Raw genomic sequence first — 15,450 nt, 5'->3', positions numbered from 1 at the left:
TCTGATTGCAATCGCAAGTCGCAATGACCCGAGGCCTATACAATATCCCGTGGACTGCTCCGATGCGATATACATCGCTGGTCACCGATCCCGCTTTATTGCCATCGCAAATCGGCTCCCCCGGGTTCTGATATCATATGTAAGTCTTTACCCGATGCAATATGTCAGAGATTGCCAATCAGGAAGTCCTTCAGCCTGTCGTTAAGTCCTCCTTTTGAACCTTTCCGATGCGATTTCTTTAAGGAGCCCTTAAGTCCCATTTATAAGAAATTGCCTCCTTTTCTAAGGACACTGGGCAATTTTCTTTTTACAATAACTCCTTCATCCGGAGTCCGTTTTGGTCCATTCAAATTGCATTAGATTCAGAATGAAGAGATCTATGCAATGAGACTATTTCCAAGAGCATCCTTTGACTTTCATTTTCCTCTGTGAGGAATATTTTTAGACTTAGAGTCTATACTAGATCCATTTTGGATTAGGTGTAGAGAGTTTTTCAGTGTTCTGGAGGAGAAAGACTTGTAGATGCACATTGAGCTAGGGGACGACGAAAGGTACAACGTGACTGAGGTTGGTATAGTCACCTTTCAGAGGGAGTCGGGCTCCCCTTTCAGGCTCAAGGATGTCATGTTTGTTCCGGGCCTAAAGAAAAATCTCATCTTGTTTGCAATTTTGGAAGACCATGGTTATGATGTGATCTCCAGCAAAGGAAAGGCATTCCTGAGACACATAGCCACGGGACAGGTGAACAGATCGGGGTTCGTGTGAAGAACTTGTATAAGCTAGATGTGGAAAAATGCGTTGCATTAAGAACAAAGGCGGAGAAGGTGCAGAGCTGTGATGTCGGTGAACTTTGGCACAAAAGACTTGTCCATTTGCATCATGGCACCCTGAAGATTATGAAGCAAATAACCACAGGCTTGCCGCTTCCCCAAAGGAGAACTTGAGCAACAAGATGTATGCAAAGGATGTACTTTGGGGAAGTACACAAAATCCACATTCCATGATCGGGACAACAAAGCACATGCAGTCCTAGAAAGGATCCACTCTGATATCTGTGGACCTTTCTTGATAACCTCCACTGCCAGACACAAATATTTTGTCATTTTTATTGATGACTTCTCATGGAAGTGCTGGATCTTCTTCATGTGGAAGAAAGATGAGACATTCTCCAAGTTCATAGAATTCAAGGCATTGGTTGAGAAAGAAATCGACAAGAAGGTGAAGGCTCTCAGGAGTGATAATGGAGGTGATGTCGAATGAATTTAAAAAAAATCTGTGCAAAAGAAGGCATTCGACAAGAGTTGACAACACCCCACAACCCACAACAGAATGGGGTGGCTGAGAGAAAGAACCGTAGCATTGTGGGAGAAACGAGGGCGATGTTGCATGACCAAGGCCTACCTCTACATTTGTGGGCTAAGGCATGCAACACAATATTCTATTTGTAGAACCGAAGTCCTCATCGAATTCTAGGCATGATGCAGATTGGGTGGGGAGTCCATTAGACTGAAAGAGGGAGTGGCTTCACAAAAGCAGATTGAAAGAGGGAGTGAAGCTGTGGCTTCACAGATGTAGATTGGGTGGGGAGTCCATTAGACTGAAAGAGTACATTAGGTGGAATTTTTAGTGTTGGGTCCGCAATTGTTTCTTGGTACAACGGGGAGCAAAGATTTGTGGCACTCAGCTTGGCAGATGCAGAATACATGGCTACAAGTGAAGCAACATGTAACGACCTATCTATAATATAGAGAACACATATCTATAATATAGAGAACACAAGAGTATTAGCATGCATGCGATGCATGCATATGATAGCTACGTATGCATGTATCGCATGCACCGCACTAGTATTTATATACTAAATGAACTATAAGTATTAAATATCATGACACTCCTTCAAATAGAAGTTATATTCACCCATCAACATCCATATTGCTTAATGCGTCTTGATTAATGGGCAATACCAATGATATAAATTTAAAATGTATAATGTAAAAATAATTATAAAAGATAGATGTTAAAAATTAAGCTAATCTTAAAAGATGGTTATATAATTATATATCTTAGAATATTAATAAATTAATAAAATAAAAATAAATTAAAGATAAAGTATTTAATATGAACCTAAACCTTTATATTAAAAACAAACAAAAAGGATATTAAACCAAAAATCAATATACCTTTAAAAGGAATATATATCACGTGACATGGGAAGGGTGTCACCATAAGGAGAAGCGGTGGGTTGCAGGTGGAGGGAGCGACCACCGCCAAGAAACAGTATATAGGGAGCAGGGAACAATTTTGAAAGGGGGAAGAAACATGAGGAAAATTTGTACACAGTTCATCATTAGGAACAATTGAGCCTTGCTTGTTCTGAGGTTTCTGGGCAGGGGGGAACAATCTGCTTCAATTGAGAAGCTTACTAGACTGAGTATTGAGTTTATGCTCAGTTTGGCTGGGTGGTTTCGGTCTTTTGGTAAGAGAAGCGGGAAGCGGGAGCAGTTTGAGGCATCATCAACCGCCGAAATACAGGTAGGTACTCCATACCAAACTGAGTAATTCAGTTATATGAATGTTGGATAAACCATTTAATCTGCAAACAGGTTTGAAGAAAACACAAATTATGTTTTAAAACTTTACATTTATGGTTAAATATTTTAGAGCCTTACACAACATGTGAGGCGATCTAGATGAGAAAGATACTTGTTGGATTATTTGGTCAGATGATGGATCCAACTGTGATGTACTGTGATAATCAAACTTGCATCAAGCTCTTTGAGAATCTTGTTTTTTACGATCGATCCAAACATATAGATATCTGATATCACCATTTACGGCGCTGTGTGCAAAGGCGGATAATGTTGCTTCAATACATTCCGAATGAGGAACAAGATGCTAACATTTTGACAAAGGCCCTGTCAAGAGGGCAGTTCGAGTTCCACAAATGCAGGATATGGGTGGTTCATAATCCCTTTCTTGCTGAGAGGGAGCGTTGAAAAATGCAACAATACATTCTCAATTTGATTTTGTCTTGATTAAAGTGAGAAAATTTGAATTTCCACATCAGTAGACAACTTGGATGCAGTTAACTTGTGTCACCTAGTTTACTCAATAAATTCGAGTTGGAGGAGTTAGAGATCAGTTAAGCATGTGCGATTGCTAAAGTGCATCAATCAAAGTTAGTTATCTCAAGTTGTTTTCAATTAAACTAGTTCCAATTGTTGGAGGAACCAGTGGAAGGTCAGTTGTGTAGTGGGACTTCAGTCAAACTCAGTGATCATCCAATTAACTGATCAATTAGCCCAAAATAGCTAGGGCATGCAGAGAATTCGAGTTCCCCAGCTGTGGTGGAGATTCCAAGGCAGTGTAACATCAATGGTAGACTAATCTTGAGTGTACAGGTGTTGCATGTAGTCAGATGATCAACCTTGGGAATTGCACAATCCATTTTGGAGAAATTCCTAAATAATAGGAGCTTAATTTCTTAGGAGTTGTGCAAGGAAATAGGGGCTCAAGCAGAGGCAAAATTTGACTAAGTCTGGGTCAGAGCCTCTTAGTGAGCAGAGAGATAGGTTATTCACTTGCAGGTTGTGATCAGTTGAGCAAAACAATTGTAATTCATCTCTATTCATCATATTAATGCAAGCAATCATTGGGTTTTTTAGCAGATCAATTTCCCCAGGAAAAATACTGTGGATGTGTGTTATTTCTTATTGCATGTCTGAAATTTTTGTTCTAAATTGTGAATTAACTTCCGTAGAGCAATAGAGTAGGTTTGCGTCTTGTGATTTTGATTGAAACTTCATGAGTAGTTGCAAATCTACACCATAATTTATACACTGGGAATTTCACACTCCCTCTCATTGCCTCTTTCGGAACTGAAAGACTTCCTCCAGAAATGCTGCTGACTTGCTCTACCACCTCCCACTCACCCTTTGACTTACTATTCTCTGTTGGAACTCTGCTACTGAGAAAATCGAACCGCTTGGGTAACTGAGTATCTGCATTGGTGTGTTCTCCATCTACCCATCGACGTGCTCTTATAATCTCCAGTTGGGACTCCAACGACCAACATTAAAACATAATTGATGATTTTGAGATCATTTTTGGATCGATCTGTGTGAGTTTCTAGATGATTCACTCCTTATCTCAATTAATTAGTATTAATTAACCACTTTTCCTAAGTTTAGACTTAGGAAACAATTAAAAATAGGCTAATAATCTAATTGAGACACTTCCAGGTGTAATTTCCAGAAACGATTTCTGGGTCATGGAGAACTCTTGTGTTTAGCCTCGCTACAAAGTTTCGAGACTAGAAAACCTCTGATGCTACATAAATTAACAAACTCAAAATCTAGCAATGGTTGTGGTGAAACCTCCCCAATTAGGGTTGGTGTGATCCTTTCCAAACTCCTTTCTGCCGTTATAAACTTTAAATCCCAAGCCAAACTTCAACTTGAAGCTTATTTGACTGTTTTCCCTATTGCATTGTTGATTAAATCATTAAGGTAACCCTTTCTTTGACTTCTACATGTCTAGATACTCCTATATCATTACATTATCAAATTTGCCCTAGCTTGTAGTAGTCCTTAGTTAGTCCAAGTTTATAATTCTTTGCTCCTTTATAAAGAAGATTTGAGCCTATTTCAGGTTAAAGGTATCTTACCCTGGGTTATTCATATCACATTGAATCCTCTAATAGAATACCCTTATAGGTGAATATGGGAAATCCTTCCTTGTGGTGAATTTTCTACTAAATAGCAGGAGGAAGACTGTTGAGGGGGCAGTGGAAATCCTCCTAATTGTTGCCATAGGGTTTGGCTCTCACCCTGTGACTTCCCTCACAGGGCCTCCTAGATTTTGCGACAAGGGGCATGGTTCATAACAGCATGGGAGCAAGAAATCCCTTCTTTCTTACCATCTACTATACTTTAGATAGAGCCCTTGTTATTCGCTTGTATCTAGGGGGTAGTCGAAAAGGTGGGAGGTGCCTCTATGTTCTAAAATACTTCAAAGATCTGCCAGTCACATGTTGCTTTGATTAGATGGGGAACATGAAAGTATGAGGTGATCCTCCTTATGGTCACATAATGGGGTGGGGTCTGCAAGAAACATTTTCTATAGCTATGCTAATGAAGAGGGCATGGCATCTCTTGTTGTGGTAACCATAAGAAAGTGGAGAGGTAGCTCCTTGAATCCCTATAAATGTTGTGCTATTGTCCTCTAATCAAGAGGTGTGTGTGAAGAGCAATTTTGGATGAAAGTATGAGAGTTATATGCCATTAGCAAAGATTTGGTAAATGTTTTTTAACTTTGTTGATGGTTACAAGCCCTTAATGGGCTACTTGTATGCGGCAATGTTATCGGAACTGAACCATTGATTGAACTGGAAAACCCTTTGAACCGAGAATCGGTCTGAACTGGTAAAAAAATTGCACCAAAAAACTGATTGACTAAAAACTCCTAAAATATTCAAATTTTAAAGAAAAAAAACTAGATTCATGTGCATCGATATGAATCCAAACCATTTATACACATATGCAAACATTCTCATTTATATATCGAATAAGAGTGCATATAACCAAAATAACACTTAGTGCAATACATTTATGAACCAATAATACATCAACAATGAGGCTTTCGAGTCTAGACGACCTCTAGTGTCAAAAAAAATCATGCTACAACAAATACCTAGATATAATCAAAATCATGGCCTATATTGGGATCTTCATCATCAATATCACCCTTTAAGCATTAATAAAAGATAGAAAGAGCTTCAGATGTCAAATCAAGATTTTGTTTGAGTGATGGGTACATTTTTACTAGGGTCATGATGGAGGAGCTCAACAATCAATGCCACTTACATCAAGGTACATAGAGGTCTTGGTGATCTTGATTAAATGCTAGTTCCATACCCTCGTACATGACAGAATCCAATGAAAACTTTGCAATCCCCCCCAATCTTGAAATCCTGGAAACTATTGAGTTTGCTGGATTTTGAATGAGATCTAAAATTCTAATTTCTCCATATGAAATCTAATGAAGTTAGAACCATTCTCAAACATTCTGCGTCAACTAATGGTAAGGTTAAAAATTTGAGTAAAATGATGACATCCTTTTACTTTAAGAATATAACATTACCATTAATTGCATAGCAATAGTAGGTCCGTAAGCTTGAATATTAGGCTGACCCACTCACTTTTTTTGTTTTTGTTTTTGTTATGTAAATTGCATTTGAAACGTCCTTGGTCACATTGTATGAAACCTGTTGGTTTGGTAAAAAAAATCCGGTTCAGTACTGAACCGGCCATTTCTGATTCCAGACCTTGGACCGAACTAGTTTGACCCCAAACCGGTTGGATCGACCGATTCCACCAGTTCCGATAACATTGGTATGAGGTCATGTATAGGGCTAAGGAACTTGTCCATAGATACTACAAGGACAAGGGGAGGAGGGATTCAACAAACGTTTGAGATATGGCAGTTGATTGATGGGTGATGGGATAATAGTCTCCATCATCCCATTGATGTAGTAGAAATTTTCCTAAACCACTTGTTCTCTTACTATTGTGGTTTTATCTTTGATGCTAAGCCTTGAGGTTATGGATGTATTCCTCCAATGTGGTCGAAGATTGGTGTTGACTCCCATTGAGTGCTCGAAGATTTCCAAACAAATGGAGATATATAGGTTGGTTGATGGAACATTTGATTATGACATGGTTCTCCAAGATAGGACCACTAGGTTCCTAGGAAAGCTTCAAATTGTTTCAAACTCCAAATTTCAATGTCTTTCCTTTCTATCTATTTGCTACTTGATGGGAATATAATTCAAGTCTTTGCTCTGTTTCCTTCATTTTTGTTGTAGTTGTTTGGTGCACAAACTATCATAGCAGAGTACCAGATTTACAGAAACTTGCCATTTGGGTTCACAATAAAAAATGGAACTCTTCAAGGTGTGAGTGCAATTGGAGTGTGCTTGAAAAAATGCACAACAAGAAACGAAATAGGTTTGAAATATTCAAATTAATTTTTTTAAAGTTATTATAATTCATTAATTTTCTGATGGTCACCCTCTAATTGCATTATGACTCTCATATAGGTTACATACCAACACTTTAATGATATGGTCTATGGCTCTTAGAATCTTAGGGTGTGGATGATGCAAAGTGACAAAACAACTGATATGGAGGTTGTTTTGTTTGATGTGATTGACACCACGGCTTAGTGTAGGCTGGAGGTTGAAAGGCTTATCATGGAGGAGACACCTGAGTAGTTGGAGGATGTTGATGCATTGGAGGTGGCAACGTGGGTGGGAGGAAGAGAAGGAAGATGTTCCACGTTCAGTGTAGACACCTTTGAAGAAGAAGATTGAGACTGTGCCGTGGCCACTACCTTTTTGCGAAACATGTCTTGTTTTTCAGGAGGCGGCATCCACAAGCCCCCTTTCTGCAAAACATGTCTTGCTTTTTCGGAGTGGGTGCCAACAAGCCTAGAGAATAAGAATAATGTAGGAGTTCAATATCAAGGTGATGGCGATGAAGACTTGAATTTCAATTATTTGAATGATATGTTGTGTGATAATCATTGCTGACAATGTAAACTCTAGGGTGGCAAGACAGTCATTTTTAATGCGTTGTTTACATGGAATTTTGTAATTATTGGAAACCCAATCTTTTCAGTTATATTTCTAAAATCATAAATTGTATTTACTATTTTCTATGTTTCTTGCACATGTTGTCATATTGGTCATGTCCAAATGTATTGTATCCATTATTTTTTAATTATGGATATGGATATTGTATCCATATCCGTTTTCTGGAAACTTAGTTTCCAAAACCTTCATACTATACAAAAACATGAGAAGGCCTAAATAAGGCTTTTTTGTTTTGTTATACATATATATTGAATTTGCAAGAGTAACATTTGCTGAGGAGCTCTCCTAAATCTGGGGCACCCTTCTGCATCTCTATGCTCAGAAACAGTTTCTTGTAAGACAATTTCTATGTCTTATCCAAGCAATTAAAGATTATGCTACGGACCCACCATGTCAACTGTCTTGGCTAAGATCTTGTCTTTAGCTGGGTAGCCCGTTTTGACTGTCTTATATGTGCCTGGTGCATAGTTTACCTATGGTCTGTACGTTAGGTGATTGTAAATAATAGCAACAATAAGAACAATGCTCATGCAGCAAGTATCCATGATTAATCTTGCATGATTGCTCTTGGACATTGTTGAAGTTTAGTGATACATTTATAGATTTCTGATGTTTTTGACATGTTTGCTTGCCTTGGTGTGAGGAAAACAAAAATGAACCAAATCATATATCTTGAATAAAGAATGCAACAGAACTAGCTATCTTTATGCTATTCTACTGTAAGGAAAAGGAACCTTAAATGTTACACTCTTTTGTTTGACAATGCTTTCTAAAATGGGGAGCTTTGAAAATAAAATTGAACCAAGACATCATGAGTATGGTTAATTTGCTGCAGGATGATATTCGTCGTGAGGCTCAAACAATGAGCTTAATAGATCATCCAAATGTAATCAAGGCATATTGTTCATTTGTTGTTGACCGGTGCCTTTGGGTAGTAATGCCTTTTATGGCAGAAGGTTCATGCTTGCACATAATGAAAATAGCTTATCCAGATGGCTTTGAAGAGTATGCCATTGCTACAATTCTGAAGGAAACACTTAAAGCTCTGGAGTATCTTCATCGGCAAGGACATATTCATCGTGATGTGAAGGTATTCGAAGTTTGAATTGTGTGAACCGTAAATTGGGTGGTTAGATATTTGTGAATTCATCATTGACTATCATAGAGTAGAACAATCAGCGTCAACAAAATTTTTCCCATACTAATATCTGTAAATGACTTTTGCACCAATTAATATTCATTAAATTTTGTAGGCTGGCAACATCCTCGTTGACTCTGGTGGTGCAGTTAAACTGGGTGACTTTGGTGTGTCAGCTTGTATGTTTGACACGGGTGACAGGCAGCGATCAAGAAACACTTTTGTGGGAACTCCATGTTGGTTTGTATTTCTGTTTCTTGTAATTTGTTCCGACTTGATAAACTTTGCCAACATATTTATTTCATTTCTTGTTATATCTTGAGAGAAATCTCCCTTATAATATTGTTTATAGAGATACATTTTGCTCATTTATGCTGTTAATATATTGTTTGACTATACTGGAAGCTAAATAATGTGGACTGCAAGCTAGAGTTCCTTACTGCTGTAGCAGTAAATAGAAGTCAGGATTAACGGAGGTAACACTTTTACTGTGTAGGATGGCACCAGAGGTCTTACAGCCAGGCAATGGATATAATTTCAAGTAAGCACTAAATGACACAGAATAGGTTTATTCACTGCAAAATTTATGCTTGTCCAGGCCAAGGTTCTTGACAGTCCTGAGAAATGCAGCCTACAATTCCAATTTAAATTTTAAAGAAAATTTATGATGATATCATAATCCAGAGCAGCTCGTATGTAACCTGTTTAAATATACCCACTTGAAGAATATATTACAAATCTTAAGAGGCAAGTTCATCAAACTGGTTAGTTGAAGGTTGCTTTAAATGTTAGAAAGAAGAGCTGTCACTATCAGAAAATTGCAAACTTAGGATATGATAATAATATATCAATAAATGCATGGAATTGTATTCCTGGAGCTAGTCATATAGAATGGGTCATAATGCAGAAACCATAGTTTTGGAGCGTAAGTTCCCGGATCTTGTAAAGAATTTTTTATTCATGTATGTTGCCTGATTCACTGGCTTTGTAGGCTGCAGATATTGAATGAGTAGGATGATCTAAATTATATTAAATTCTTTTACAGGGCTGATATATGGTCACTTGGAATAACAGCATTGGAACTGGCACATGGTCATGCTCCGTTCTCAAAATATCCTCCTATGAAGGTGAAATCTACGTCTACACATCCAATGTCTGAAAATCCATTTCTTTGTATTCCTCGACTGTTGAAATTCCCATCATATAATGTTATCATCTTCTTGATTGTTTCATTTATTTCTTCGGGTTGCATTCTTCTAAGATCTATTTTCAATATCGAGGGCCTGACAAATTCTGCCAGTTTCTTTAACCAACTAATGAATGGTTTTTCTATTCTATCCAGTGGTGGGTAAGTGATGTTAAATTGGGAATGGTGGACCTATGGTCCGTGTTCTGTACACTGCAGAAAGAAAACACACAGAAGACACATGAGATATTGTTTGTCCTTGAAGGTTGCTACACGGTGGAAAGTAGAAATTTAGAGAAGATAATTTTATTAATGTCCATGAGTGAGCAAAAACAGGTCAATAGGACTAGAAGAAGCAACAGGTTATAATAGTAATGTGGGAGTGCCAAGGCAACTCATAAGTGCCAAAAGAAGTGAAAATGGAAGCAATGAGTAAGAAATGATAAACCAAGTGAATATAAATAGAGGAGCACTACGCTGCAGTATAGGTAGAAGTAGATATAATAAGATAATTTTATTAATGTCTGAGAAATGAGCACAATAGCAGGTAAGTGGGACTAAAAGATGCATCCAATAGCATAAGGTACAAAGTGGGAGATATTCCTGGCCCTTATCAATAACTGTGAAGGTGCAATGCTGATAATCCCCTCTGCTTTGGATTGTTGGATTTGAATCATCCTTAATGCTGTTTCCAAGTTTATAAGGGTAGAGGTTTCCATGCCCCTTACTTCAAACTTCAACCTAATTGTCCTTAAAGCATGTCTTGGGCAGCTTCAGCTTCAGCTTCTTTGGGAAAATTAGCAACCTGGTCTTCATTTGAGCTTTCATGTATCTAGGAGAGTAATACGTCTTGTAGTCCCTTGGTGATATGCTTGATAGACAGTTGGATGACTTAGTTTGAGTGGATGCTTGACCTTTGATAGAGTGCTAGCATAGCACATTTGCCTAGGAGGTGGTTATCCTAATTGAGATGGTGACTAACCCATTGGTTGCACACATTAAGGGAGTTGGTTGCTTGATTAGGAGATGTATCTACCTAGGAGGAACAATAGGCTCTTGGTGGAGGGCAATCAAAACTAGGAGCATGAGACTGTTCTTGCAAAATCTAGCAGGCCTTGAAGAGGGAAACCCTACAAGGCATAAACTAGACCAAGAGACAACAATGGGGTAGTGGCCCATTGTCACCACAGTCAAAACCCCCTGCTCTTTATGGACTTTCACCAATGGGAGGAGTCCCGGTAGGAGAGATCACTCATGATTGATGTTCAAAGGTTAATATGTAAGATGACATTACTAGGAGCTCTTCAAGTAAGGCACACTTTAGGTTCAAGGATCCACAAGGAGACAATTCACTTTCTATGATGAGACCTATGAAAGAAGGCACAAGACCTAGGGTTTGATAAATTTGACAAGTGTTGGAGTTTCCAAAGGCCAAGGTTAAGAGAAAAGGTTTCCAATAATGTGTACCAGCAATGCCAAGGCTCATGAAACCTTCAAGAAAACCCTTAAGTTGAAGCAAGGAAAATTAGGGTTTCCCTCTTAGGCAAACAACTAGGGCAAGAAAGTTTATGGATGAAATTGAAGTGGATGCCCACCAAAAGGATATATAATGTGGCAAATACTATCCTCTTGGTGTTTAGTCTCTCTAACCACCAAAACTCTACTTGCCTAGGGATTCACACCAAGCCCTATTTCCCTAGGTTGGCCTTGAAACTTTGAAAGCGCTGAATCAGGAGAGAGAGAGAAAATGGATAAAATTAAGATGTGATCACCAACCAAATGGACCAGTCCCTTGTTCCTTGGGAGTATGGAGTCCTCAATGCGTTAGATTAGCCAAAGAGCTTCTAAGGAGGCCAAAATTTTGATGCCCTAGCAAGCAAAATTCCAACAATTACCTATGCAATGGAAGATGGATTTTTCATGGGAGAGCTACCAAGAGTTCACCACTAAGGACATTCATTTACACATTATTTATGAGTAATGCATGCAATAGATCATCTAGATTGACATTCAATAAGTATTCAACAAATTAGGGCACAATTGCAATTACTAGAATCAACAAAATTCCATACATTAGACATGTAAGAAATTAATTTTCAACATCTAGATACACTTACAAGATAACATGCAAAGAATCCATTCCATTCATCCAAAGAATAGCTCCAAAGATAGACAAATCAACTCCAAATGTCAAAGTGCATCAAGATACTCCAAATTCTCCTCAAAGATACAAGTCCAAATTCAACTCAAGAGGCCGAAATATCTCAAGTGATGTGATGATGAGAAATTACAATGACAAATTTTTCTACTTATATGAGGCATGCTAATGCCTAATTAGCCTACAAGCCCCTCTAAACATAAAATAATGGGCAGTTATGGACACTTGAATTGAGCATGCTTGGATTGAAGAGTATACTTTGTGCAAGTTGGTTGTGGACCAATACATGTATGTTGATGAGAAGCATTGGAGGATAGTAACTAGTTTGGCTCACATGTTAAGGAGCATTGTGTACAAGAGGACATGTAGCACAAATATAGATGTGTCTTGCATGATAATACTTGTATAGTGAACCACCATAAAAGAAGAAGTGTTGGACTAACAACTTGTTGGAGAGCAGACCAACTTGGAGGAGGGTGTTGGGTCCAAAGAGGATCATGCTTAGAGGGCATACCACCTTGGAGTTTGTTAGAACCTTAATGTGACATTTTCCATCCTTGTATTATATAGAGCTCGGAACTCCCTTCTGATCCAACTCTCTGCTACTGCCCCTCTCACTACAATAGATCCCTTGTTCGATTTTCTCAGCAAACCTCGCCCTAGAAAAATCAAACTGACTGATCTGTCAAGTGTGTCTCCAACTGACCCTCAAGCCTCTTCTTATACTTTTCCTATTGATGAATCAACGACCGAGATTAAGTCCCTAATCAACGGCTAAGATTAAAACAGACTTGATCCTTGTCACTTAGAAGTTTCTCACCCATATTCTTATTAATACCCATTAATATTTTTATTTTCCTAAGTTTAGACTTAGGAACCCATTAAAAATATTAATTATTTTAATAACTCCTCATCCGGGTGGAATTTCTCCAAACGATTTCTGGGTTCTAGAGATCTCATGTATTCTAGCCCCCCCACAAAATTTCGGAGCTAGAGCACATTCGATGCTACCCAAAATCAACAATAAGGGCTAGATCATAGAGGGGATCATGCTTGATTCAAAATTGGGGAGGAAGTAGAGTTTGAACAAGAAAGAAGGGGGCATGATTAGGATATCCGACTAAACTTTTAAAATCGAAGAGGGAGGAGGAAGTAAGGGAAACATGGGCTTGGTGGCGTGGGAGGAGGGGTTGGTCAGAACAAAATTTGAACACGGAAATAAGGCAAAGGTTTCAAAAAGGATAACACATTTGTCAGAGAACATGAAAGACGTTTAGTATTTGAAAACTTATGGAGACAAGGCTTGAGTTTGAATGTAACTTGCTATGGGTGTTCTTTGGGCTTAGTAAGGTGATAACAAACCCAAAGGAGGATCATGCTTAGAGGGCACACCAACTTGGCATTTAGTAAAACCCTAGCATGAAACTTGCCATCCTTGTATTGTATAGTGCTCTATTTAGGGTTGCCATGTTGACTTAGGTCAAGTATTACTCATGTTAATCTAGTCCATATTTCATGTTGGCTTGTTAATTTTGAGTTAACATGTTCTTTGCTTAGGTTAGTTACTTCATTAGCCCATTATCAATTCCATTTGACCATAATCAATCACCATATGACAGTGACTTAATGAAAGAACATTAAATGTAGAAGACAAGCCAAGACAAGAGAACACATTGATATGGCTCAAGCTAGGGAAAATCCCCAAGATGGGGAAAACCCTTGATCAATTCTTCTTATTATTATAATCAAGTGTTCAACAGAGATAGAGAAAGAGTACAATGAAGATCTAGAATATTGTGCATCAACAGGACTGGTTAGGGCATACCAACAACCCTAATCAAACATGCTAAACATGGTGTATCCTCCTTTCACTAAGTGGCTCCCTTGTAGTTCACTTCTAGCCATCTATACTCAGATTTAGGGTTCAATGCACCCTACAACCCTTGTTCAACAATTTTCTAGTACTAAGGAAGAAGCCCTTAATCAACTGAACTGTATCTTAATGTGACTGCGGCCTGAAGGGAAGAGCCATCCTAGGCCTTACGATCCCCCAAACAAGTGCCTTAACATGCTGCTATAGTTGTTACTTTCTTACGGCTGGAACAGAGACATTGAATGCACAAATCAAGCATAGAAACCCTTATTATCACACTTCTAAATTGCGGCATGTGATAGTAAGAAATCCGCAGTCCTAAAACCACATTAAAACAATTTTCTGAACCTTCTTTTCGGCTACTACAATCACAGATAACTTAGGCCTTTCTCCCACAAGGGAACGGTACTCAAACAGAGACAATCTCTTCACAAATCTGGCTCTTGCTTTTGGATGTCCTAGTCTCAACTTCGCACTTATTTAAGAAGATATTCTACCTTAATCATATCTCTAATGAGGTTGGCAGCACCTCAATATATAGGAATTTGGAGAGGTTCTAGAGACATGTCGATTGGGCTGTAAGGAGGAGAGGCCGACCTTAACATTTGCATATGAGTGGGTATAAAATCAAAAACACATTTCTCCTTAACCAAAATTGATGATCTTTAGGTCGATTTTGGTCCTCCCGGAAAGAGGAATTTAAAGCCACAAGCATCTTCCCCAAAGGAGTTGTCCAAAGTGGAATTTGCCCCTAGTTGCCAAATTTAACGTGGCCTCCCCCACTTATTCTATAAAAACAATGTAGAGAGCCTTTCTTCTTACACAATATTGATGTACACGTTATTGTATATTTCTAATTGTCTTGGAGAAGTCTTATAGGGAGAAATACTTAGGGTTTTTGATGTAAACCCTAGAGGAGACATGGAGATCAATGCTAGCACTTGGATGTTCTTGAAGGGTTCTCTTTTGAGATTGAAGAGGATGCTAGGGTGATGCCATGCAAGAGAAACCCGAATGAGTTGATTGTCGTGTTTAGTGACTCACACCTTGAATTGTTTTGTAGAGGCTATGATTTTTTTTATAAAGCAAGGGCAGGTAGTGGTAGGGTTCCAGTTGCAGAGAAGATATGAAGAAGAGAGATAACTCCTTGGGTGTTATTGCAGTGTTGTTTTTGTGTGATGCATAGACGCTAGGGAAAGACTAGGGAAGATTAGGGAGTGTTAGATGAGTAGCTTTGTTTGATTATTGAAAGAGTCTTGAGCCTAATGTGAGACATTGATTAGAAGAAGACTTATCTATTGTATTCTTTATGTTCCATGGAGTTTTTGGTGCTTGCATTGATGTAAGAGTTGAAAGGGCTTGATTACTAAAACCCACTTGTTGGACATGCAAACTTGGCGTCTATTGCTAGAGTTGTCTTGTAAGCCTTGAGCTTTTGTGG

At 38.4% G+C, this 15,450-nt stretch overlaps 1 protein-coding gene across 14 annotated transcripts in view; it reads left to right on the top strand.

Annotated features, from left to right (window-relative positions):
* Positions 1-15,450, top strand: part of LOC149214756 (Protein kinase superfamily protein) — a 323,935-nt gene that overhangs the window by 58,910 nt on the left and 249,575 nt on the right. For 13 of the 14 annotated variants that reach the window (XR_016250953.1, XM_089392394.1, XM_089392396.1 and 10 more), the window contains exons 3-6: positions 8,490-8,744; positions 8,908-9,032; positions 9,289-9,333; positions 9,838-9,919. Coding sequence is in view for 13 of the 14 variants with exons in the window: in XM_089392394.1 (XP_089248520.1) it covers positions 8,490-8,744; positions 8,908-9,032; positions 9,289-9,333; positions 9,838-9,919 (507 nt within the window). In the remaining variant the exon portion in view is untranslated. Of the gene's footprint in view, positions 1-8,489; positions 8,745-8,907; positions 9,033-9,288; positions 9,334-9,837; positions 9,920-15,450 lie in introns of those variants that run through there. The other variant, XM_089392400.1, reaches the window with a different exon arrangement.

This window comes from Pinus tabuliformis, chromosome 1_1 (assembly GCF_031772625.1).
Source record: "Pinus tabuliformis cultivar Carrire ecotype Pingquan chromosome 1_1, CPIR1, whole genome shotgun sequence".
Classification (NCBI taxonomy): domain Eukaryota; kingdom Viridiplantae; phylum Streptophyta; class Pinopsida; order Pinales; family Pinaceae; genus Pinus; species Pinus tabuliformis.
Note: the sequence above shows the minus strand (reverse complement) of the source record. Positions and strands in the feature narration are given on the sequence as shown.